The 26785-nt window shown below is 38.4% G+C and overlaps 1 protein-coding gene across 18 annotated transcripts in view; it reads right to left on the bottom strand.

Annotated features, from left to right (window-relative positions):
- Positions 1–26785, bottom strand: part of ncam1b (neural cell adhesion molecule 1b) — a 70137-nt gene that overhangs the window by 33700 nt on the left and 9652 nt on the right. For all 18 annotated transcript variants that reach the window (XM_051397419.1, XM_051397431.1, XM_051397420.1 and 15 more), the window contains exons 2-6: positions 5459–5533; positions 4765–4974; positions 3321–3464; positions 1901–2038; positions 1421–1538 (exon numbers count right to left, since the gene is read on the bottom strand). In XM_051397419.1, coding sequence (XP_051253379.1) covers positions 1421–1538; positions 1901–2038; positions 3321–3464; positions 4765–4974; positions 5459–5533 — 685 coding nt within the window. The remainder of the gene's footprint in view (positions 1–1420; positions 1539–1900; positions 2039–3320; positions 3465–4764; positions 4975–5458; positions 5534–26785) is intronic.

The following is a 26785-nucleotide window of genomic DNA, read 5'->3' as shown; positions in this document are numbered from 1 at the left end:
AAAGTGAAGAAGTAGAAGAGGTTAAAGCTTAAAATCTCAGAGCAGAAAATGTTTTCAGAAAATAAGGGCGATGATGTTTTTTGACCTGCAAGACTTTTGACATTTGGTGTTAAGAATCAATTTGAAAATAAATGGCTAATGTATTTTCATTTTGTCCTAGTGGAGTATAAATAGTTTGTCACCACTGAGAGCCGTGTAAGGAAGATAATGTTCTCTGGCCTCTGACTGTCTAATACAGCTTTCAGTAAGCTTCAGGTCCTGTCTAACTGCACAAGTAAAAAAACATATTCCAAGAGTAACAAAATACGAACAACCAAGGCCAACGGAAGCTCCTGGGCTGTTTGCACCTTATGCCCCCCTCCCAATGTAGGGTGTCTACACAGCTAACTGCTGTCTTGGAAACAAGATGAACAGGAACGGTTTAACAAAGCAACAGCCTATCAATGGCTGTATTCAGATACACAGAATAATGTGGCTATTGATGACACTCCAGTCTTCAGGTTTCACTGTTTACATGCACCTTTGATACCCTGTAATTATGTATCCGGTTGCAATGAATAAACCATTTAGTAGAAAATCCCCAATATCCAGAGTGTCTAGTGTAAACTTTGGCCTGCAGTTTGATGAGGTTAACTGGTGCATACGACTAACACCATTCCTGAACAACCTCCTGTAACAGCCAAAGCAAAAAAGGTCTGGACAGGATATTCAGTCCCAAAAAAAAAAAAAAAAAAGCCACATTTTCCTTTAGAAGCAGCATTATACACACAAGCAGACTATAATGTAGCTTATGTATTCTGTTTCAGTAAAAACATTTTCTTTACATCACCATGTAATATTAATATAACAATATGTTAATATTGTTATATTAATATTACAATAATAATGTAATAATACAATAATTAATGTAATAATTTGTTATATGTTATATAATAATGTAAATCATTTTATGGTGAGTAAAATTACACTTTCCATGCAGTCCGGCTGTATTATAGAAACCAACAATCTTCATAACACTGAAATATAAAAGGCTATAACACAGTACAAAACAGTGATTCTGTCAAATAAGGCACTTTAGAAACTACTGTATATATTAACATTGGCTAACAATGCTAATAGGGTGACTATTACAGTGGCACCCACTGTCTTTCCCACTCTGTTCCCTGAGGCTTGTTCTCGCACAATGTAACTAGGAAGTCCAGGTCAAGAGAAGTGCTTAATGCTAAGTCACACACAACCAACTACACTATGGCACTGATTCTGGTGAAACTGGATCAAATGACAATATATACACACACATATTTAGTCTGGTTAATTCTACAAACTAACAGACAGATTGTTTAAATTATTAGTGCTGGCATTTGAGTGCTGCTGCAAATGTTGAAGGCATTTGTCTCTCCAGTTGCTCGCAAAGTTTTACCTTGTCCAGGTCACCATGGGTTCAGGATAGCCATCAACAGCACAAGTCAACATGGCAGGCTGCCCGACATCTGCTGTGGCATTCACCTCTGACTGCCATACCCTGATGGTCGGGAGCACTGAGACACAGACAGATATAATGAAATAGATAGAAAGAAAAACACATTGGTATATAGATACATAGTCACATAGGAAGATAGTAGGCGGAAAAACAGAGACAGATGCAGTGACAAATTCAGAACACTTATTTTAAGCACACTCATTTGCTAGGCTCAGAAGTTGCAGGAAACAGACTTCATTAGCATGGAACATCTTTGATACGCGGTTGCTCTGGGCAACTGTTTCCACATTGATGTTGAGCCTGGTCGCCTCTGAGGATGTACAGCTTATTTGAACGTCATGGGACACCTGCCACACAAAAACATGCACACAGGAACAAAAAGGAAAGAGGAAATAATGCAATGGAGAGAGGGCTGCTAACCGTTCACGACGACCTTGATGACCCGCAGATCAATCTCGCCGCGGGCCATGAGGCGACCCTCGCAGGTATATGAGCCCTCATCTGTCTTCTTTATGCCACGGATCTGAAGGTGATTGTTGCTCAGTACCTTAAACCGAACTGAAAGAAGGCAGAAGATAAATGCATACTCAGGTGTGTTATATACAGACTTGACAAGTTTAAATTAGGCACAAGTCACTCACCAAAGTATCTGATGATAAACAGCTGATGCTACCAAGAGGGTTACATAATGATGCAAAGGAACTCCTCCATATATAAAGAAATGTGTTGCCTGAATTAGTCAACCATGGCGAACATTCACTTTGATATATCTGGCTGACAATGTATTAACACTTTTACACTGATGTCTGATTTAGTCACTAAAATATCTGCATTATTATTATAAACTCAAGGAATTTCTTAATTTTATTCAAGATCAATTTCAAATATGCAATATTTTTGTATCTGTCTGTTACATAAAAAACAAACAAAAAATCTTTCTTTCAGACATTCAGTATGCTATTTCCACTTTGTCAAATTCCTATCTGTTAGCATGTCCAACACTGCTTCCACCAGCTCCAGAAAAAGAGAAATATGGCCAAAGCCCACAAGAACTCCTTCAGTTTGAGATGAAATGTGAACCGAATAAATTTAATCATGTAGTAATTCAAAATACTATTACAACCCACACACGAGCTTGTTTTATTATTTTTCCAGTGAGCAATACCAACAATACTATACACATTATGATATTGCTCAGTGTCAGGGGTGAATAACAGGGAATCAATTGTATTTTTCAAATTCAAAACCAAATTAATTTTTCCTTTCAAAGCTCAGGATAAAGCCTGGAGGAGAACGGCAACAAAACCCATCAACACGTGGCTAAACCAGTGGTCCTGTTTTGACTATGTAGTCTTGTGTATGTAGAAGTTTATGTCCATTGCGGTTACAATAAACATTTCACAGTCACATTTTCAGCTTTAGTTTAATTTGTTTTAAAATATACTTTATCTTGGTTAATGTAATGAGTTAATCTTCAAATATTACCTCTATACTACAATGATGTTGCTCTGGTGTAAATCATGCTCATGTTCAGGCCATATTACATGGTTCATTTGGATAATCATACATCAAATACATACAATACAATTGTATGACTACCTAACTTCCCTGATTTACAAACTCAATTCACTTTGAAAGATTATTCTGATTCTTTTTTTTATATGATGGACAACTGTGCAAACTAGACCATGCAAACTAAACAAAAACTATTCATATGTTTGTTTAAGAGTTGGAGTTTAACAAAACACTAACTCAGGAATATTAAGAATGTGATCACCACATAATCACCAAATCCAGTGAAATAGAAAGATGATCCACATGTTGTTCAGAGAACTCTTACCATCTTTTTCCATCTGTATTTTTGCTCCTTTGTATTTCCAGAAGACAGTGGGTGGCGGCGAACTGATGACGTCACAAATTATGTTGGCATTGTCTCCTTCGGTAAACTCTTGGGGTGACGGTGCATTTGTGAAGGTGATTTTTTCTGGAATATAACATGCAGAACACTTTTTACTCATAGGTGTTACAGTATGAGTCTCATCAAAACTCCATCTCCTTCAAGTAGTTTGACTGTTGAGAAAGAATGTATTTTTATTCACACTTGTTAAGCAATTTAGAAAATAAAAATGTTGTTCCATACACAACAGGATATTTTAAAAATAAAATTTTTATTTTTCTGTTAAAAAAATGGTCAAACTTCTATGAGTGCTTGGCAATTTTGTCAATCACCACACATTCATACATACAAACAAATCCATGAAAAGGACTTTCTTTCCCACAACCTGCTTTATGTTACCCCAAGCCTATTAACTCTCTAAACAAACTCCTGACTCACTATTTTTTTTGTCACCAGAGCCGAAGCATTTCTAAAACTAGCAAATTGGTTAATGGAATTTGCTGGGAGCTATAAATGGCATGAAATGACGGACTAATGTTACCTTACAGACTTGACTCACATTCAACTTCCCGGCTATAAAGCTACAATATTACCAGGACTTAACATATGAAATATAAAATATAAAATAAAATGCCAGCTGTAACATTGCCTGCAGGGGGCCCCAAGTGCTGAAATTGCAGCAGCTGTTATTTTCTTTGACTGCAGGTGACTTTGCATTAAATCTGCAAACTGCTGCTGTCGTCGTACGTCCCTCTCCTATAGATGGCAGAAGTGGGCATGTGTCTAACTGCTAACAATGGCAGTAGCTTGCTAAACGTATGTTTGAATGAATGAATGTGTGAAGTTTGTGAGTTGACGACAAGCCAGTTCCATGAGGTGCTTCGCATCTATAAAAACGTTCCAATTTTCTTAACATTTAACTGAGTCAAGACGAATGCTCATTTTAATAAATCGCAAACGCAAAAATGAGACTGCAATCTTATTTTGCGAATGAGACTGTATATTGATTTTAATAGGCAATGTCTACATGGGTGAACACTTCTAATGATGACCTAAAATAGGGACTGAAATAACAAGAAAAGTTCTGTTTGGAAAAGGATTTCATCTCTGATGGACATTTGCTGATGCTTGGCATTCATGGAAAATAAAAGCCATTACTCACAAAAACTGCACAACAGACAGGATCATTAAGCAGCCCTCTAATGGTCTTCCGACCGTTTATTGAACTGATGAAAAATCCATCCTCACTTGAAAAGAAAAAGAGTAATGTGTTGCCCTTGAGCAGTCAATAAAATACTGTGAGTTCAATAAACAAGATTTTTTTTTTCCTTCGGTGCTCATACCACTCAATAATTCGGAGAGTGTACGGGTTGAGGAACATACTTACGGAAGATTTTCACTTTGACGGTTGACTCCCCTTGTAGGTCTCCATTGGTAGCGACACACTTGTATGTCCCTGCGTTTTCAGTCCCAGCTTTATACAGTGTGAGGGTGGAAGATGACTCATCGTTACGGGTTACTGTTATGTCTGGTCTGTTTGGTTCTATCCTGTCCCCGCTTGGTCCAAACCAGTCTATCTGCTTGGCAACACCTACAACTGAGAGCACAGAGCAGTAGGTTAGAAAACAGTTATCTAAAATATATGCAGTCGACATCAGTGAAGTTCACCAGTGCCAACACACTGAATATGCTCCTGCATGGACTGTGGTTTGTGCATTTTAGCTGCTTAGATATAATGACAAAGCATCAGCCAGTATGTCATTCTTTGACATGAACACGTGGAGGGCAACAGGAAACACAGGACATTAAAGGGGATGTCATGCAACTAAGATCAATCATTAATTAGATAGAAAAAGGCAACAAAGACGTCTCAGCCATATTGCTGTAAATACACACAAAACACAGACCTTTGTCTCTTTTGACATTTTTTGTCTTTTCAACTTCTTATCTTTTCAATAACTTTAGGCCATATCTTTAGAAGAATGTAAAACTGGACATAAAAACTGAAAATTGATAGGTTGGATGCAGGTTTGAAAAGTAGGGGTGTGGGGTGTTCACAGTCAAGATAAACATAAACTTACCTTCACACATGAAGAATTTGGATTCTCCAAGACTAATCTCACCCTGACTCGGTGTGATCTGCACTTCCAGTGAAACTACAACAGAAAAAAAAACAGAAAAATTTAGAAATCTGAAAACATAATGAATGAAGCACTGCTTAAGAATACAGAAATGATCAACACTGTTTCAACATTATTTTATATTATAGTATAGGCAAGGAAAAAGGTAGCCACCTGTAGGTAATTTGAATAACTTCTAATTCATTTGTCCTCCAGGAATAAGAACCAAACTGCACTGTCATAAAAAGAAAGTATTGAAGTAAAAAAAAAAAATTTAAATACTCAAACTATGAGTCATTTCCTGCAGTGGCCAAAATTACAGAGGCTACTATTTTCTTTGCCGGTAGGTGGCAACACCCACACCTTAGCACATCAATATTTCTAACTGCGACTGAAAAGGAAGTCATTACAAGAAAACCGTGGAAACCAATGCACACACACATCCAGAAACTAGCAGACCCTATTACCAAAAACATGGACATTCCCTATTCCTCTTTTGCCTGCAGTCTTCCTGCCCTTTCAAGAGATATAGCATCGAGCAAACACTGCAATTATTCAGTTAACATTCAGCAGTTGGTAAGAACCAATGCTGTGCTGCCAGTGTACCTTGAGAGAAATTATATTTAAGATGCTTTAAAAAGTTATTAGAAATCCCGCTGTCTGTGTAGCGAGATAAATGCGAGTCGCTCAGTGCACTTAATCAAAGACCGGATGAAAAAGGCAGATTTCTGTTATTTGACAGACAGAAGAATGGCCTTAAACACTTCTGTGCTTAATTAGAACAAAGCTTCGCTTGTTTCCTGCAGAATCTCCCAAGGGGGCAGTCAAGGGTTCCTGTGGTTGACTAAGAAGTGTGACTAAATGGGTCCAAAATCCAGCTCTATATTATGCATGAGAATGTGCATGTACCACCATCAGTGCGCACACACACACACACACACACACACACACACTGGAGGCCAGAGAAAGAGTGGGCACACAGTGTTGTCAAGGGACACAGGGAAAGATCACGATGATGTCTAGTGAAGATGGACTGGAGTGAACAGTCAGTATGAGTTCTGTAATGCTAACAAATGAAGTGAACGGGGAGTGATCCATTTATTTTGGTCACATCCCTAAAAGTGACATTCCCTTAGTTGTAAAAAATGTAATGATTTAACACTGGAATCATAATATAAGGTTGAAGAACATTGGCGGATCGCTCTCTGTCCAACAATTCATTAATTGTACTGGACTAGAGCTATAAAGTGTATGAACCCATGTAACTGCTTGCACATTGTCATTATTTTTACTAAGAGTTTAATCACAGTTTAATTAGAACTTTAATCTAATTCCACCTTTTGGATTTCCTGATAAACTGTATAAATCTTTCTAAATGTGTTTTCTAAAGATGAACAATTACTGGGCTCAAATACTCAGCACAAAGAGCTAGGAATGACTAGCTTGAGATTGATCAAATTGATTGAACAAATTTAAATTGCTTGGGGATTTATTTTCTTTTTTTCGACTAATGGTCCAAATCCCAAAGATATACAGTTATTTAAGACTAATAAAAGAGCTGGAATAGAGGAAATCAACTGCTGCAACCACTGAATTTGGGGGGTTTTATGCTTATACTTCAAAAACTGATGGATTCATGATTATCGATTTAATCGCTTAAGCCAACATCCTGGAATAACATACAAGATCATAATAACTGATACTGAACAGGCTCAAGTGTAAGAATGTCACCAGTCTTTTGTATATTTCTATCCAGTCTCTATTATTGTTTTGGTTATATCACTACTCCAGTACATGGCTGAGAAGACACTGAAAAAAGGCTTCATTAAACCCCAAATTATTTTTTTCATCTTCCGGAGATTGATATTAAGTAGGCGTGTAAAGTATGAGCCCTCATCCTATCAGAGCAGCAGCGTTAGCTAGGAACTGAATGTACAGTAGACTATGAAAAGCACTGTAGTTTGCACTGTCTCTGCTGTCACATTATTATAATTTTAGTCAATTTACACCAACACAAAGCACAATGCACTATAATTGATTGCATGCGTGACAGTTGCTCAGTTATTTGAAGGTTTTATTTTTGAGACAAATTGTTTAATCTTGTCAGCAGGATTTGATGTTCAAAGTGAAAGAATATGAAAACAAGGCATCAAAACCCCACTCACTTTATTTTCATATGAACTACTAACTGAAACAATGTTATGCAAATTTTATGGATAAGGATTTAGTTTTAATTGGACCGAGGAAATAAGTACGGTTGGTATTCATTTAGTCAAACAAACAGGCAACTCATTTGCAGAGGAAGCATGATGATGATGATGATGATTATTCAAGTCAAGTGAAGTTTATTTGTAAAGCCCATTATCGCATTCAGTGTCGGAAAGTGCTTTACATCAGCAATGATTCTCTACCCAGCTGAATTTATCTAAGAAGACGAACAAAAGTCTTTAAAAACGATGCTAGACACATGAAAAATGGAACAAAAAGTGGTAAAAGAAACACAAAATGCAAAAATTACAACATAATTCAACATTAGTTTTACAACTGGTTCAACACTGATGCGATAAACCCATTTTAAACTCCAATAAAGTGAAAGGGTTAAATAAAGCTCGAACGAAGTAAGCTACATTAGACTATAGTCCGTGAATAGATCCAGTATCAGCTCCAAAGGGGAAAGCAGGTGCAGTGGCAATTACGGAGAAGGGTGAGGTGTGGGGCAGCTGATGAGTCAGCATATAGTAGTAATAAGCATACTGACTGAGATGGCTTCTATGTGCATTTTACGTGGTCTTGCAGTGTAAAAGCAAAAGCTAATTTTGCTCAGACACTTATTCCCTTTGACATTATTGCTGGAAGAGCCACACACGGTGCAGTCAAACGACTGGCGGCTAGATCAGGATTTACTGTAGCTTCTTTAATATGACAGAAAAATACAGAGGTTGCAGAATCAAGCACAAAGTAAATGCTTACCATGGCATTGTGTTTGAGGTACATTTTGATGTTAAATAATACAATGTATATATTATACCCTTATTAAAAAGTGTTGCCAGTTTGTTAGGTACACCTACCTGTAGTCTACTAAAGCGGTGCTGCAATAAATCAATATTACAAACACCTCTCAGAATAACAATATAAAATTAAACAGCACCTCAAACCATAGCCTCCAAAATGACCATAAAGTTAAATCAACCCCTCTCTAAAAACTGTTTCAACAAAACTGAACATTATAACCTTCATGAAAGTAGGATTTATTGCAGGACTGTTGCATTAGACAGCTTTAGTTTTAGCTAGGTGTACCTAATAAAACTGCAAGCGTTATTTGCAGAATATTGGCTAAATAAGGAAGGAACAGGTACTATAAATTCATAGCTGATAAACTGCTAACATGAGAAAAACTCACGGTAAGTGATGAGTGTTCATCAAATCCTTTCATTTAACTGGAGCTGTGTGCATTAAATTAATGTCACAAAGTCAGAAAGCAGCAAGCCAGATTGTCAGTATACTTCACAACACTGCTTTTCCTATATTAAAACCAACAATGCAAAACCGTTCTCATATCCTCCAAGCAAGCTGACATTCAGAGTGATGGTCCCAAAGGGAATTTCCATCACATGATCCCCATCCTCTTCACTGTCTCTCTCTGAGTGTTTTTCTCCTTATTCTGTATTAGAATGCAACAACAACACACCTGCACAGCCTGGGAGTTCTCCAAAATAAACTATTCTGTAGCCCAAGCACTAATTGGCTCTCTCAGATTGAAGGCAGCGCTGTGGCTCCTCTTTGCAGATAGTTATGAACAAGACAGGGTAATTGCTTCCCAACCAACAGCTCACTTTTCATAAATTTAAGAGGCTAACAAGATACTGTGGCTCAAGCCCAGTTAAATGGCATAAAGGGGAAGGCTAAATTACAAGAAGCAAGAAGCAACTGTGTGTCCTAGAAATGTAATCTGCATGTGAATCCCTAGTGACCAATCCATTTTAAACCCAAGTAGGGCTGAGACTGCATGGGGATCTCCACATCATAGAAGTTAAAGGAGCATGCAAATTAGAGAAGAACACATTAAATAGAGAATCATCTATACAGTACTTTTAGTCTTAATTCATTAGGCATTAAAATGTATTTTTGCCTGTAGCACATATCTCAAATGCACTATTTTCTTTATTCCCTAATTTAAGATGGTATCTTTAGCCATGCTAGTGGCGTGTTTCTAGGGATGATAATATTGGTCCAGACTAGGGACGTCACAAGAACCAATACTTAGGAACCAAGTTGATGCAAACGTTCTGAAAACGTGACGGTATTGTTTTCCTACAGTAGGTACCGGGTATTTCAATTCTTCCCGACCTGACAGGGGACCTCCTATACAGTCTAGTGACAATCGCACATGCTCTGCAGAGAAACACAGAGACAGATAAGGGGGATGTTTCACAGACCAGGTAAAGCAAGAGTGAACAGCAGTGAATCAGCTGGTGCCAATGTCATTTGGTACCACGCCGGTTTTGCTCATTTTGATAGGATACGTCATTAACAACGAGCCACCTCCCAAGCATCAAGCATGAGCTGTGTGTTTTTTTGGGCGACTTTATAACACATACTGCTGAAGAAAGTCAATAGAGACACATACAGGGGTAGGGTCAAGGGACAAGGCCAGTGTGTGTGTGTGTGTGTGTGTGTGTGTGTGTGTGTGTGTGTGTGTGTGTGTGTGTGTGCGCGTGTGCGCAAGAGAGAGGAAACAGACCAGAGTAGGTGAGTAGGTGCGTGTGTGGAAAAGAGTACTGAAGGGAAAAGATTAAGTTTGTGAGTTGAGTAGTGAAAACAATCAATTAGACAATGGGCCTTTGTTTTTATTTTTAATTTTCGTTTATTAAAAAAAGAGTTTATTTACAAAGACTTGTTATTATTGACATTTTATTGGGAGGAAAACCCCTTGAGATGGGGGTCCTTAACACAAATATACAGAGAATACATAAAACGAAACAACACGGATACACTCACACATATACAGACAGCTCTCCCAGACCTAGCCACTCCCACACCCACTGCCCCCTCCCAAAAGTAAATGCTGTTCTTTCTTGTCATATTAAAAACCCTGCCATTTAATTGCACTGTTATTTCTATGAACTACTAATCATCAAGCACAAGCTCTTAAGCTTACTGTAAACTTACCTAAGGCCTGAAGTTGGAACAGTATTCCATGAAAGATGATTCAAAGTATGACTGTTTATTAAAACTGGAACAAGGACTTAAAAATGAGTAGAAAGAAAGATGGCCCCGAGAGCATCAGAAGGTGCTATGTGCCACTAATTGGCAAACCAAACCTTAGGCTTATAAAACGTGCATACAAACAAGGGTAACATGCCCAAACCTGTGCTAAGTTTCATGGTTGTTAAGGCCCTCAACATTAGATTGGTTGAGAGACTGCGGAGAAATAAAACAATTCAACTAGATAAGAGTGACCTAGTTCTGGGTAAACATGCAATCTCCCCGCAGTTAAACTTGACATTTCATATTAAAATGCCTCTTCAGTCTTCAGTTGTTCATCCAAAAGTTTCATTTTTGCAAAAACTGAACTAAGTTTAAAAAAAACAAACAATCCCCTTGCCATCAAAATCCAGCTCTATTGATCAGCTATATACAATACATGAGACCAGGAAAATTATTTGTGAAAGCAAAGGCTTCTTTCAAGAATTTGTGAAAAACAGACAAAAGGAGTAAAGTGTAATCTTCCATCAGTTTGTGGTCAGTCTCAAGACATTAGAGACAAGGTCTGTCTCTACCTCTGAGTAGCTTTTAAATCCATTTCACATCAATAATATCATTCTTAAGACTGAAGAGGAAAAACATACTGACAAAAACCAAGGACGATAACTGGATATTGAATAACCTCTGCCTTCGAGACATTGCCAACAAATGGATGAAGAATGCTGGTTTGTTCACAAATCTGAGCGGCAAATTAAGTCTTATTTACAGTCACACCACGCGTTCAACTTGACAGATGACATAGCAGGGAATCATGGTCTGCCTAAATTTTACCACAATACCGAGACAAATACCAAGAAAACACCAGCAATAAATCTAGTTGTTGGTCTATTTCCCCTTCCTCTTAACATGAAAGCACAAGGTGAATTTGAATACAACAGTGGAACTGTGGCTTTGACATTAGCAGTTAATTTGTGATGCAACATTTATTGTAGCTGTGGGGAATGTCATGATCATGACTATAGGAGACAGCTTGCAGTGTCAATAATTCATGTCTCTGTAGGTCATCAACGAAACCTTAATGTTTGTAGTCTTAGAGCAATTTCATTACATTTATAGCAACATGGAGTAAACATACTATATTATTAGTGGTAGCATATTATCAGTTACAGAATTTAGTTCTCTGCTGCTTCTTAATGCAGGTCACAGCATGATGCAGCAAAATGAATTTTGTGCCATTTATTTGAATGTAGCTTTAGTTTAGGGGCAGAAATAGCTGCATCCTTCCCAGTTCAAGCTACTGTAGTCTTCATGCTTCTATTTAAGGGACACAATTTCTTCAGTACAGCCATTAAGCATTTGTACTACTTAACACCACTGTATACACACGTGCTTGCACGTGTATGGGTGTGATTGTGTCTTTCTGTATAGTGACGGTGCTGGAAGGGTTTTTTTTTCATGAATGGAAATGGTGTACATTGATGTCCTTGGGCTGCAGTAATCAGTGGTTGCAGTTGGAGATCCTTAAATAGACTCATGTAGACTAAACGCATCCTTTCTAGCTTGGGTTGTATCTCAAATTTAAGTTCCCCACGGGAATACACTGAATTCCCCCCAGTTAATTTTGGAAGTAACTGATAAGATATGAGGAGCAAGGACACCATATAGATGACAATTTATGCAGAGCATGGCCTCTTTCCTTCAGCCTCTGTAGTTATCTTAAAACAACACCTCGGGTGCTACCGCCTGTGCTATTGGATGTTGTAGTAAGCCTCGACCTAAGCCATGACTCGCTTCACTTGCCGTGCGGGATTATGCTCATTATCTATTCTGCCAGCGTAAAAAACACACACACACACACACACACACACACACACACACACACACACACACACACACACACACACACACACACACACACACACACACACACACACACACACACACACACACACACACACACACACACACACACACTTAAGCCTGCCGAATTGACAGTCACAGTTATAAACCTTTGCTTAACTATCTGTAATCTAAAATAAACAAAACAATCTGAGTCCTTCAAAATGAAAGGTACACTAGCCACTAAGGAAGGAGTAGCTTGTGACACTACTAAACCAATATTATTATATTTTATTCGGTAGATTTAGATTTTGCCCAAGGTAAAATGACATGAAAAACACAGTTTCTGCGATATCTGATACATAAAAAATAAAATCTCTGTGTAACCAAACAACCAATTTTCATAGCAGGAATCAGACATATGCTGTATTTATTTACTGCTTAAGAGCTTTCAGTTTCTCAAGTTCTACTGGCTGCTGAGATGAAAAAGGGTGTGTCAAAACTAATGAAGACACACACACACACACACACACACACACACACACACACACACACACACACACACACACACACACACACACACACACACACACACACACACACACACACACACACACACACACACACACACACACACACACACACACACAACCCATGTGCCACTACTTCAATGTCAAACAGCCTTTAAGGCTGCATCTGAACTGCCGGAAAGCAAATCATTTTAGACTTCCAATGTCTGCAGGAATGAAGTGCCTCTGCATCAGTAATGACGCCAGTGTGTTTATAATGTGTTGCAAGAGACTGACTCACAATATATCACAATGTTATTTGTCCCACACGCTCCAGCTCAGAAAGACTGCCAATAACTCACCCACTTAAACCAATTTATTGCATTGATTTATTGTTACAAAAACAAAACTCTGAAACAGACAAACATATTTGTTGCTGGGGCAAGCTTACACCAACTTTGTCTATAAAATACTGAAATTAAAACAAAACTGACAATAAAAACTACATTACAATAGTTTAATAATAACTAAAACATAGGTACATAGGTAGTTCAGGTGTTCTGGTTCACAAAACCCTTACACATTTTGACTCTCCAACAGTAAAACTGTACACTGCTCTGTACACATTACTAAAAAATGAAAAAGGAAGCATTTTATTTAGAACAAACACAGCACTGAGATCGCACTCTTAAATGGACAATGCATAGCCAAAGTGGTCGTATTCAGGACTCACTACTTTTAAGGACTAAGTGAGTATTTGCTTGCTGCTCATGCCTCTCAACCACAGTTATACTCACTTCTACCAGTTGCCATGGAAACGTGTTTCCCAGCTCCCCTCTCCCCATATTTTGACATCACTGCTCCCTCTCCCTCTCTCTCTCTCTCTCCGTCTCTCTCTCATATGGCTGTCTGATTGGTTGCAGCAGTACAGCCTCCGAGGAGCGACTATTTACATTGAAGAGGTTGTCAAAACACAGTGCACAACTTCAACTGATCACCATGATTGCCTTCAGTGGCTGGGCCATTGGTGGTATGATGCTCCAATGTCTGCACCAGTTATCCATACACACTGTATATACATAGATGCTACAAATTCAACCCTGTGTGCAATATTATTATGTGAAACCATGTGATGTTTAAAGAGCACATTTTAACAATTCATTTGACGCTCAGCTGGTGCTTCCGTTATTATAGCCCCAAGCTGAGGCATCAATATTTGCCAGGCTTTAAACACTTGGGGCATTTCATTTGTGCATTGCTTTTCAAACATGATAAGACTGCACAACAGATGGCCCGAAGCTCACAGTAAATCTCTGTGCATTAGGTTTAAAAGAAATGGCAATGCGCCAACTCAAAAGAGACTAGTTCAGAGAAAGTGCCTGGTCCTTAATTATACCTATTTCTATTTATTTCAGTCCAAATTACCCTTGTAAAACCTAAATCTTAATCCCAAATCTTCTTTCTGTGGCATATATAGCACTTAGGGGCTCTTAATAATAATTCATATGTACCTTAATCCCTTTTATGAGTTATAAATCATTCATTATATCTGAATTAACATATTCTGCAATCACAGTCAGCAGATAACAGGATTTGTTTTTCGAAGCTTCAGAATGTTACATGTTAAAAAACGAGGGCGTAAAATATCACTTGAAATACTGACGTAATGGTCATATTTATGGGTTACATAATAGGGCAGCGCACATTAGAATAAGAGGCCGAGGCAGCAGAAGCTGAGCTGCCACAGTGGAGATGATTCAGACTCCTATCTGTTGTTGAAGAGTGGCTGTTTGAAAGGTGTTCGGCTGTGATACTGAAGTATCATAAAACATGTCATATTTTATTATTATTATTATTATTATTTAGTCCCATGTAGTGTACCGTGTTGTGCATCACTATAAGAAGGGATTTAACAAATAAAAAAAAGAAAGAAAAAAAGAGGTCTTCTTGAGAAATGGGTGTTTTTGAATTAGTCACTACAAACCTTGACTTTGATGCATTAAACCCGAGCACTTCTGTGTGCTGGCTTCCCTCTGAGTAGACTTTCTTGATATTGTCAACAAGGACAGGTGCGACCTTACAAACAATGGCATGCAGACTAGAGCTGATTAATCAATTAGTTGATTGACAGAAAATTAATCTGCAACTATTGTGGTGACTGATTGCTCCTTTTCTTTGTCTTACATGATAGCAAACTGAATGTTTGGGCTTTTGACTGCTGGTCGGAAAAAAAGAAAAACAAGATTTGCTATCAGGAAATTGTGGAGGGATTTGTTCGACTATTTTCAGTCATTTTACAGAAAAACTGATTGATTAACCAATAAAATGATTGTCCCATGAAGTACAGAGAACGGGTCCAACCACAATAACTGTGCCAGTTTGTGCGTTGTACAATTGTCCAAAGGATGTATAGATATTACACTTTAATTAAAAATCAAGATGCTGTTTGTAGATTATCAACAGTTTAAGAGAAGCTCTGTAGTTTGTTATTTTCTGTACAGTGGTCACCTGATCTTGAGAACTTCTTCACATCCTGAGAATTTAATGTTGTTCAATGTGGGGATGAAGCCATCGATTATTTTAATAAACGAGTATTCTAGCGATTTTTCCATAGATTAACTGAGTAATCGGATAATAAATACGTAAACTTATTAAAGAACAATCGTAAATGTACAAAAGAGAAAATGAGACAGGTCTCTTAAAATGAAAAACTAATGTAATGGTTTCAGTGTTTCTCTGGGATTTTTTTCAGCAGCAGGGGAAAGGCCTCTGTTGTAACCCCACTGTACTTGTACTGGTATATTATAAAGTAGGGTATTAGTACTGTTGCTTAACTAGAGGATCTGATCCTTCCTCCACCTCTGGTTAGCACATCCACAGCCTAACTGTACCTGTGTGTTACCAGCTGAGCCTCCCCCTTTAAGGAGGGTGGAGAGTAGCATTTTAGATTCCCAATGTCTGCAGGAATTAAGTGCCTCTGCATTAGTAATGCTTGTTGTGTAAGGTGTAGTTATGTTACTTTAGTCTGCAATAAAGAGTGTAGATAAGTTCAGGTTGCAGTATAATAGATACTGAAAGGCTTTGTGTTTTGTTTGTTGCCACAGAAAAGAAATATAAAGCCCCTGTTTATGTAACGTTAATACAGCACCTTCTTGTACTGTCACAGCAGAGTTGGTGCAGACTGTCAACAGTTAAGTTAGCTACTTAGCAGCTATGAGTCAGGTTAAATACGGAACCACACGCGATGAGATGATTGATCGCATTTTCTCATGATTTTTTTCTGCAGCTGCTAACTAACTAGGTTTGTTTCGCTATTGTGGTAGGCTAGTTCAGTTTTACAGTAGACACACTACACTGTATTTTCATTTTGTTTTAGCTTAAAATGATTCAAAACTTTGGACACTTTCTACTGTTTTCTCTGGCCTGTCCCTTACCATTTTCTCTCTTATCCAAAGCACACTGTGCGACAGTAATAATCATCCTTGCAAAACACTGCGCTGTATGAAGTTATACGGATTAAACGAAGCATTAATGCAAAGCATTTGCATCGATGATTTTTAGTAATCAAGTTACTCAAGGAATCATTTCAGCCCTAGTTCATTGTGCTTCACATGAGTCTAAAGATTGAGATTATTTCCCAGTCAATGCAACTGCGCAAGAATTTTCAACTACATCTTTTATAGACTAAAAAGAAAAATTTAACAAAAACACACATAAAAGTTTGGGCTGTGGTATATATATATATATCCATATACCTACAAGTCTCAAAACATTCTGCATATGGGAAACACTGGCGCCATAACATCTTTTAAGTAACATCATGACTCAAACTGAAGCCAAAATATGACTTAAAATGAACTCTCCCTAATGGGTATATGCCTCTCTGAACTCCATTCCTCTTGCTCTCTTTGCTGAAGATAATCTGTGACTCAATGAGCTACGGTGCACTCCACTTCAGTGGCCAACAGAATTCGCCCTCATTCAGGCAATTTAGTGTGAGTGCCCCTCAGCATCTGCCTCAGCTGTGCACCACACAACAAAAGCCCAGGGAGGCGGGGAGCTGAGCGTCTGTGGCCCATCATGCCATACTGTGTACTCCTGTAATGAGTCAGTATTTAGAAGGCTGAAAATGCAGACATTGTGCTGGCTGAGACACTTAAAATATAGGGAAAAGAAACCTCCAGGAAAATCACAAGAAAGAGATTAATTGTGGTTTATTAAATAATTCAGACAATTCTGTGAATACAAACCGAAACCACAACAATCCAGGACAACGTCACCAACGACAAACAGATATGTGATGCTGTGAAATAGTAATTGTGCCAGAAATCCCAGTTTGATTTCGATCCAGCTCAGGGCTCCAGTAGAGCTGTACAACCTGTGCAAGGACTGAAAGAGAGCAGTCTGTCACTATGTCTAAAAAAGACATGCATAATCAGTGAAATGGAAAGATTCTTGAAGGCTGAATTCTGGGTACTGTGCAACGATTTTTATTTTCGGCTAGAATCCAGTGTGGCAACTACATACAAGAATAGGGAGTCTGTGTGGCATGAACAATGACTGAAATGGTAGGATCTCTGCAAACACAATGCATCACCACAGACTGTCGCAAAATAACACTCTTTCTTCCAGATTAATCATAACAGTGGTTCTCCAGTGGCTTCCCTGTTAGTGCTAGTCACGACACACTCCCCTGAAAAAGCCCACAAAGCAACTGCCTTCTTGCTACTAGCAAGAAAGCCATTAAGGTTTAGCAGAATATAATAAGCTAATGCTGTGCAGAACTGGGCACAATTTCATGCATCTCTAATAATTACTGTAACGACAAAGAGGCAAAAAGGGGGACAGGGAGGGCAGGAGGGCAGGAGGGAGGGAGCCACAATGACCACTCAGCCACAAGCTGCCTGGGACTACACAGAACCCCGAAGGCCTGGCACATGCACACAGCCCTCTCTGTGTGTCCATTCAGAAGGCCGACAAGCTGGGACGAGCCGGATAAGCCTGCCTGTGACTCCACCAGGAAGAGGATCAATAAGAGGGAATGCACCATTTTAGATACAGCCAGACAGAGCCAGGGGCAGGGCAGAGAGGCAGAGCAGCACTTGAGTACTCATTATGTTGTGTAGGATGACAGCGTGTGTGCAGCCACTTCTGGAGTCGTCTATGAATGAGGAAGACGATGCAGACTCATTAGAGATTAGGGCAGACCGCACCGCAATTGGATTAAAGCACTAATGAAAATAAAAAAGGGGCATGAGCGTGTCTCCATCAAGGTTACGGAGCTGACAAAGATAATTGTGCGAAGACGCTGGTAGCAGGTAAAGAAACCAGTCGCCAGTTCCACAAACGAAAGAAATGTTAAACAATGTTCGCCATGGCCATCTCTTTTTCCTTCGCTTGCTGGCATGGAAGCAGTTGGCTGCAGCTGAGCATTTGGACATCATCCACCAGCAGTCAATCACATACTGATGTCCCGCCTCCCATACTAACAGAGTCTGAAATTAACACCTGCCAAGAATCAAATGCCAGTAAATTTAGTCTTTGCCAGTAAATAAACAAGGGTCACCCACCACACTGGCCAAGATGATGATGCCTCAGCTGGTCTTTTCCTGTCCACAGATTATATCCCAGTTGACCACTGTACACTTTCTCTAACCATGAGCCAATCAAATCAAAGCAAAACACTGGCTGTACAATAAACAGGCTTCTGATTAACTGACTCTTATGCTGGCTCTACAATAACAGTAGAAAGGTTTGTGTATACTTCCTCGCGGCTCGGTATGCAACTTCCTTGGTTCGGTAAACCCTTTGGCCCAAACAATCACTGTCAAAACATTGCTAATAATGGCTAACTTGGCTCGAGCTTGGATTTCTGACTTGTACTAGAACACAGTCAACCCCTGGTTTCAAGTACATGGAATGCACCATTAGTTGACTCTGACTCTATCTGTCCTACTCCGTTCAACCTTGAAGTCCGGATCTTATTTTGTCAATCTCGAGTAGCCACAATTGGACGATATGAAAATATCAAATTAATGAATGTGATTTTTGTTTTCCTTGCTCTACCTAAAACATACTGAACCGTGAACTCAAAACCAAGGTACATACCGAACCATACACTTTGTGTACAAGGAACTTCTAGTTAAAATGTTCCCATATGTATGCATGGTTTACCTACATGGGTTTGATACATACACACAGCTAGTATGATGAAAACAGAAAGACAAGACAATGAAAAGATATATTGTAGAACTGAGTGACCAAGTTTAAAATCAAAGCCTCCATCTGTTCATCTCTTTCCTGAATTTTTTACAACAGTCCTGACTTAATACAGAAGCATGAAACAGCACTGAAAACAAGTAGATCAATATTACAGCTCAGAGTCAGAAAGCAGACTGGTCACAAAACAATAGAAACAGCTTGCTGTTTAACCAGTTTGGAACTCATTAGTATTGATATCAATTTGCTCAATAATTAAAGACAAAAATTATACACAGGCTTTTCTGATAGCGCAGTAAACATTTAAAAGTTTTCTTGATTTGTAGATGTTGATTTAAAGTTAGTTAGTTAATGAGACACACAACAACTCTAGCTGTGTATCGACGTTACTATTCTAATCAATTGTAACTTCAAAAACAACAAACGGCAACCAAAATAATAACTCAATGTTAATTATGTACAAGTGGCCAGCTTCCTGCGAAAGATAACTTACTAATTTGACTTCACAGATTGAGGAATGTGCAGTGTTTCTGCTACAGAAAGTTTCCTCCTCTTAGAGAATCTATATGCATGGGGTCTCTTGCTATCTAACTAACCAGACAACTGCCATCATCAAATGCCTTCAGTTCAATTCGTCTTTCTCATCTGTACGTGCAGTGCATTTCCCTGCTGGAAAATCAGCCTCTTGCCAGCCATATCAGAGTAAAACCCTTTGATCGTAATACAAGACTCATCTATGCTTCACTAAGAGGCTCATTTGTTTTATCCTATTTTAAAATTAGTTATACTAATACTAATAAGTCCCCATGGGCAAATTTGTCCTCCAAGTGTCACCCATCCTAACTGTTTAGCCACAATGCAGTGCCTGCAGTTCGGAGGCCAGCACCTTGGTCTGGGGCAGTATCAGGAGTATCCTTATAACTAATATGCATGTCTTCGGGGTTGGAAACCCAAGCACCCACAGGAAATCCAAGCAAACACAGGCAGAACATGAAAGCTCTACACTGTTTACTGTGAGGCAACAGTGCTAACTACATTTACACACAACACTTAAGAGTATTTAGTTGATTGCATGAGTAGCTTGAAATAAAACTGATAGCTTTGAGATCTTAAAACAATTGTTAGATATATAATTCTATTTTTTATACTAAATATATGACTTCAGCAGCCTATTGCCTTAATATTTGTGCTCAGGGTCATGCTCTAAATTCTCCTATTGGACTAAAAACGCTACACTAAAAACGTTCAATAAAGAAAGTCAGATTTCTTTGACGGTCGGGAAATGCTTTTCTAGAAGCTCTGACAAGGGCATGCATGGTATTGCTGTTCGTGTTTTTCAAGGCCATCCCTGATGTCCCTCATTAATCCATGACACATCTAATTGTGCTAAGCCATAACAGCAGGCCATTTGCATTCTTAAGCAACAGCGCCATGCTCTTCAACAATTTTTCTAGTTGCTATTGACTAATTGCAGATGCTGCTGACAAACTGGATGAGGATGAATATCATCAGTGAAGCTTTTTAGACAAACTTGTGCTGGTTCAGTCGTGACCTGTGGAAAATATGAATAATAAAGTTGACCTAATGAGATTGACACTTGTTGAAGACATTTGTGAGTATGAGATGCCTTTAAAAAGTGACCACTTTTCTTGTTAACAGAATACCACACTGTGGCTAAATGTTTCCCTAATACAAAAGGGCAACACAGTTAGATACTAAGCCTTTCCCAACATGCATTAACAAAAAGACAGAGAAACACCGTGGACAGGTGTGAGTCTGTCAGTAGGATAGCAAACAGAGAAACACAGTCGGACGTACCTATGGGGAATAAAGAAACCCAACACCCAAAGGACACCCAGGCAGGTGGGTTGCTTGTGCTAAGTGTTGCTAAGCGTTGAAAGCATGTACTCTGCGTGGGGGCTTGAGGAGGATAAGGTTTAGGCAGAAGGGCATTTAGGGTAAGACAAGGTCGTCAACCTCAATAAGTATGTTGTTTTGTGTTATCTCTCAGGCAGCCACGTCTGTAACACAAATGTTGTGATTCAATCATTTAGCACTTTTGGTGAGACAACAAATTCATACTCTGACTAGACGAGCAATGAGTCATGAACAACCTGTTACTACACCTGCTAAGCAAATCTGTTCATGTTTACTGATAGCATGTTTATAATCAGGTGTTCTTATCTCTGTAAATCCACTGATTTGATGATCAAGTGCACTCAAATTCAGTTGTTTATACCATACCATATACATGTACAAAGCAGACCTTTTCACTAGCAAAAAAAGACTTTGTTTTGGGGTTTCATTAAAAGCACTAATTGCAAAGCTGGGGTCTGTATTCCCCTCATGTTCTTGATATAGCTGTCAGTATAAAAGAGCAAGGAAAGCCCAAGGTTGTGTTTTGCATTCTCTAAGACATACTGACTAGGCGTGGTCTGTCTTCACAACGGCTCCACTGAGGGCGACAGATGGCACAGAGGCACCTTATGACACAACATTAGCTTCCACACACACACACACACACACACACACACACACACACACCTATTTGGCCAATCAGAGAGTGGACTATAAAAATAGACACTGGGACAGGGCTAGCCTCCAGAGAGTTGGCTACTCTATTCCTCAGGGCTAAGAATCTCCAGGGACATCTACAAAGAGCGAAGACTATCACCATTAATCTAGGCACTTTGAAACAGGGTTGTGATGAATTAGAACGGGTTGATGCCTTTTTTCTGATTTTATGGCTGTTCATTATACATGTAATGCGACGTACCAGTTTAAACTAAGTAGCCTGGACTAATTTCATTACCTGTGGACATACGTGAATTTAAGGATCATATTTCCCTTTTCTGGTTTTCAGGAATTACAGTATTGTGGTGGTTATTGATGGACCTCATTTGTTTGACCTTCAGATAATAACAACCAGTCAAGCCATCTTACTACAGATTCACCTGCCTTGAAATTCATTAAATTCACTTTGAGGTAGAGCCAAGGCAGTATACACTGCACGTTTGAGCTGCAGTTCGTTTAATGTTCTGTTACAAATCCTCTGAGCTCCACTACTGGAATAAATTTGTCAGGAGCAAAGAAAAAAAAAAAAACCTGGAGAATTCAGAAGCCAGAAATTCAAGTCATCTGAGAAGGTCGATTTAAATCATTTTTTGAGAAATTCAAGTCATAATTTTTAAACTGGGAGAATGAACTCAGTGGGGGGATGAATTGAGTGGAAGCTTTCATTCATGTACACGTGTCGTCAAGTATAAAGTATGTGTAAGTATAAAATGTATAAAGAGTTGATACCAAAAGCAACATAAGGATACCACAGTAGACTAAATTTAATAGGGACATTAAAAACATTATTAAACAGACTTAATGTCTGGCTACTCAGTTCTAGTTTGTCTATACTATATTATATCTTACTATATCTTCTTTGCTAGGAACATGACAGCTTACTTTTTTTCCAATCCAGAACTTTTCTCAGTTACACTTTCAGTTCCCACTTAAATAAATGACATCTCTGAGGGACACAGGAACTTCTACCAACAACCAAGACCTAAAAAGTCACAGGGAATTAGGAATCAGCCTACATGAAAACCTCTGAAACACTTACATTATAGAATACCCCAGGCATTAACATTTTTTTTGCATTAATCCATTAACACAGTTGCAAGCAGTATAACTATTGTTTCAAAAGTACCCATATTCAATCAACCCATCACATTCCACTTCCATAAAACTCTTGTAGCCAGTACTTTTCATGCTTACCACTCTATGTGAATGGTACTCTGCAGGTACTGATTTACTGACGGCAACAGAGGCACGCAGTCACAGACTATCAAAAGGTGCCTGTTAACAGATTCACTTGAAAAGATCTGCATGTATTTCACCTCTATACTCTGGTTTAGAGTAGAGACTCTCTGCTGGTTATTTGAACAAGATCTCTTTGAGACACAAGCAAACTAACCACAACTGCCTCAGCCCACAGCATACTAGCATTGTGGGAAAACATGTCAACCTATAAGTGAATAAATATCTAGAACCTAAGGCAATACAGCAGCTCTATGATGTCTCTTGTTGCAAAAGAATTTCAACAGTGCATTCCTCCAAGCTAATTTTCTAATTAAGTTCTATGAGAAAATTAGCTTGAAAACAGGGTTGCATATTTTGCACAACACATCACAATGTCGTGATTTGGACAGATACTTCGGATACTGCAGTCCAACTGAAATAAAAATGCTCATTTTGTACAACCATTATATATAATCTGTTATGTCAAATGAGGAGTCTTATGTCCTCTTTTGGGAATATAAATCAATACCGAAACAGTAATCTCAGATCTAACGTGGGCACTCCCTCAGAGTATAATACCTGTAGGTGTTAGACTTGTTCTTCCTGCATATAGGTTACATTTACAATATTTATTTCAAAACAGCCAGTGGTCTCAGCAACACAAAATGAATAGGAATATATTTTTTTAATATGCCCAACCATGCATTACACAGCTGCACACAGAAATTGCAATATGGCCACGTGCAATATGCAAATCACAGAAGCTGCAGTTTTTCGATAAAGACAAATAGCATCATAATGAAGTACTGTAGTGCTGCCTACAAATCTTGTTCTCCAGATCTAAGAAGACATATTTGTTTGGTGCAGACCCCAAAAATGTGACATCATGATTTTATTTTCTGTCTTAATGCAATGCAGAACTATTTACTTGTAATTATAAGCAGGTACTGGATCAAGACTCGGTATCAGCAGGTACTCAATATTAAATGGGAATCGGAAAAGAAAAAAAAACAGACAGAACAGACAGAAAATTTTGTGGTGTCAAATTGTTATCGACTACTAGATTTCTGGTATCATGACATAGTCCCTAGTCAAAATAATTGTAATACAATGTTTTTTTCATACTGTGCAGCCATATTGCATTACTTGCTTTCCACCTAATTAAAAACTCAGAAGGAGGTACCAAGTAAACAGTCATTCCCATGAATGTACAGGCATCCAGATAACAATGCAAACAAATAAATGTAAAATATATTTAAATATAAATATATATGCCAAGAGTCTGGTAGATAGGAATCAAATAAACAATCCTAGATAGTTAAAGTACTGCAATTACACTGAAAGTCATTCCCACCCAAAAATCCACGTGTGGATGCTTTTACTGTATATCTGACTCAGCCTTCCCATTATATCAATATACCAGAAACACTGTGGGAACACATTTTCCAATATGGCGCAGCAAGACAGACAAACGCCACAACAGCAAAGTCAAATATCCTTAATGCTCCAGCATGGTGGCTTACATCCACTACTGAAACAGCACACTGACCCTGTTCAGTCAAAATGTGTTTCAACTGTGTGCTACTGTAGCCACTCAGGCAGAGAGAGCAGCCATGTGCTGTCATAGGCAGAGAGCAGCCCTTCACAGGCATATCCCCTCTCCCCACTAATGGTGGTTGTTGTGAAGCAATATCCAGTGGGAGTCGGTATGCAAGTCACCAGTATGCCATTGAGAATACAGTGGATGATTACTGTTTGCTATCAGAGTACAGGCAGTACAGTCACTTCTCTTTTTAGATCAAAACACAATGTATTTATAATGACGTTACATTAAAAAAAGAATGTAGGTATTACAATACAAATACCTCCATGTGCTTCAAAATGTCTTTAGCTTGAAAAAGACTAGATACCAAAAATAAGCTGCAAGAAATTTGGCGTAAGCCTACCATGAGAGTAAATTATGAATATAAGCTTACCACATTGAAAGTAAATTGACTGCAACCATGAACCTGAATCTACCTGAACTGCTTCAAATTGCAGCTACAGTACAACAAAGGTAACAATGAAGGTAATGGCATGATAGCAGTAATTCGTATTGGTAGTTTCTTCCGCATGTTGTGCCACCACTTTCAGACAATTTAAGGCTGCATAGATACTCTGTCTCTACACTGGCCTAGTCATTGACTGGTTATACGAGATGGTTTCATTTGCTTCAGAGGGCCTGTCATCTGCCTTTGCACTCTATGACATCCATGGAAAAGATGCACAATGGGGTTCATGACACATCCGGCTTCTTCTGGCAACGCGAGCAAGACTGCTTTCAGTCAGTGGAAGTCAGTGAATCATACTGAGAGGAGATCCTTCAGGGAGGAGAGTGAGAGACGTGGTAGACAAGCCCAAGACAGACAAGATGGCAAACATACAGCACACACAAAAAAGTTTGATTCAAAAAGATTGTGCTAAATTATATGCTTTTAAGTTTTGAATGGATATTGCATTTTCAGTCAGGTCTTTTCAAAAAAGCCAATTAAAGTCTTGGGTTGACAAAATAGTGCACTGAGCAACAACCATTATGTATTAACCTCGCATGTCTTCTCTTGTCCTTCAACTTCTCATTCTCCACTGCACACTAAAATGTCGGTAGTCAGTATTTAGAGGCAGTATTAGTAGCAATACCAACATCAATACCAATACTAAGAACTCATTTAAAGAATTTGTTGTCTGTAAGTTTAATTTATTCAATCTTAGATGAAAGACCTGGCTATTCAATTAAGTATGGAATTTGTCATATCAATTATCTCAGAGGTGAAAAAGTAGCTTTCACGGGTAATAGCTTTTACCTGTATTAAGCAGTTCAGTTCATGCAGATTGGGTTCATGATGTTTAGCAATTCTGTAATTAGTCATAATCAGGAATTTAATTAGATTAACCCTTTTCTGGTGTAACTATGCTACCTTATTATAACATTACACTGATGTGAATTAGATAATACTACAGATATGTTGAATTGTCATAATATAAAGATCAACAGTCAAGTTGCATCACAACAATAATCAGCACTAGAGCTGCATATCGTAAACAAATTATATTGGGATCATTTTGACAGATATTACGATTGCCATATGATTCATGATTAGTGTAAAAACTATTAAAATCATCAGATTTTACATTTATTTGGGTCTGTACCAAACAAACATGTTTTCTTACATGTGTAGAATAAAATCTGTAGGCCAGGGCATCTCTGCAGCACTTCAGTACTTCATTATAATGCTGTTTTGTGATACACTGTACATTTATCAAAACATTGCACCTTCTGCAATTGCACTTGGCCATATTGTGATTTCAATAACATTTCTATTAATTGTGCAGCCCTAATTAGGACTAGACTATTTGTGAGCGCCACATAATTTCAAGATTTCAGTAGCTGTCTAAATAATAAACACATACAAACCGGACAAACGGACAAACCCTTAATAATGTATGAGAGTCATCTGTTCAGTCAGCCAAATAAGGTAGGTAGGTTTGCACATATGGAACTGAAATACAATTTCACCAGTTTTGTGGTATAAAGATTAAATATATGACTTCTCTGAGGGACTTTCTTATGTAATGTTAAGTATTTTTTTAGAATACATTCATATGGATGTTCTCTGTTTTCTTCCAATTTTGGAAAGGCCACCTTCTTATGCCTATAGTCTTTAATGCTAACCCAACTCTTTGCCTG

Source organism: Dicentrarchus labrax, unplaced genomic scaffold, assembly GCF_905237075.1.
Source record: "Dicentrarchus labrax unplaced genomic scaffold, dlabrax2021, whole genome shotgun sequence".
NCBI lineage: Eukaryota > Metazoa > Chordata > Actinopteri > Moronidae > Dicentrarchus > Dicentrarchus labrax.
The sequence above is the reverse complement of the archived record's forward strand: the minus strand, read 5'-3'. Positions and strand labels throughout refer to the sequence as shown.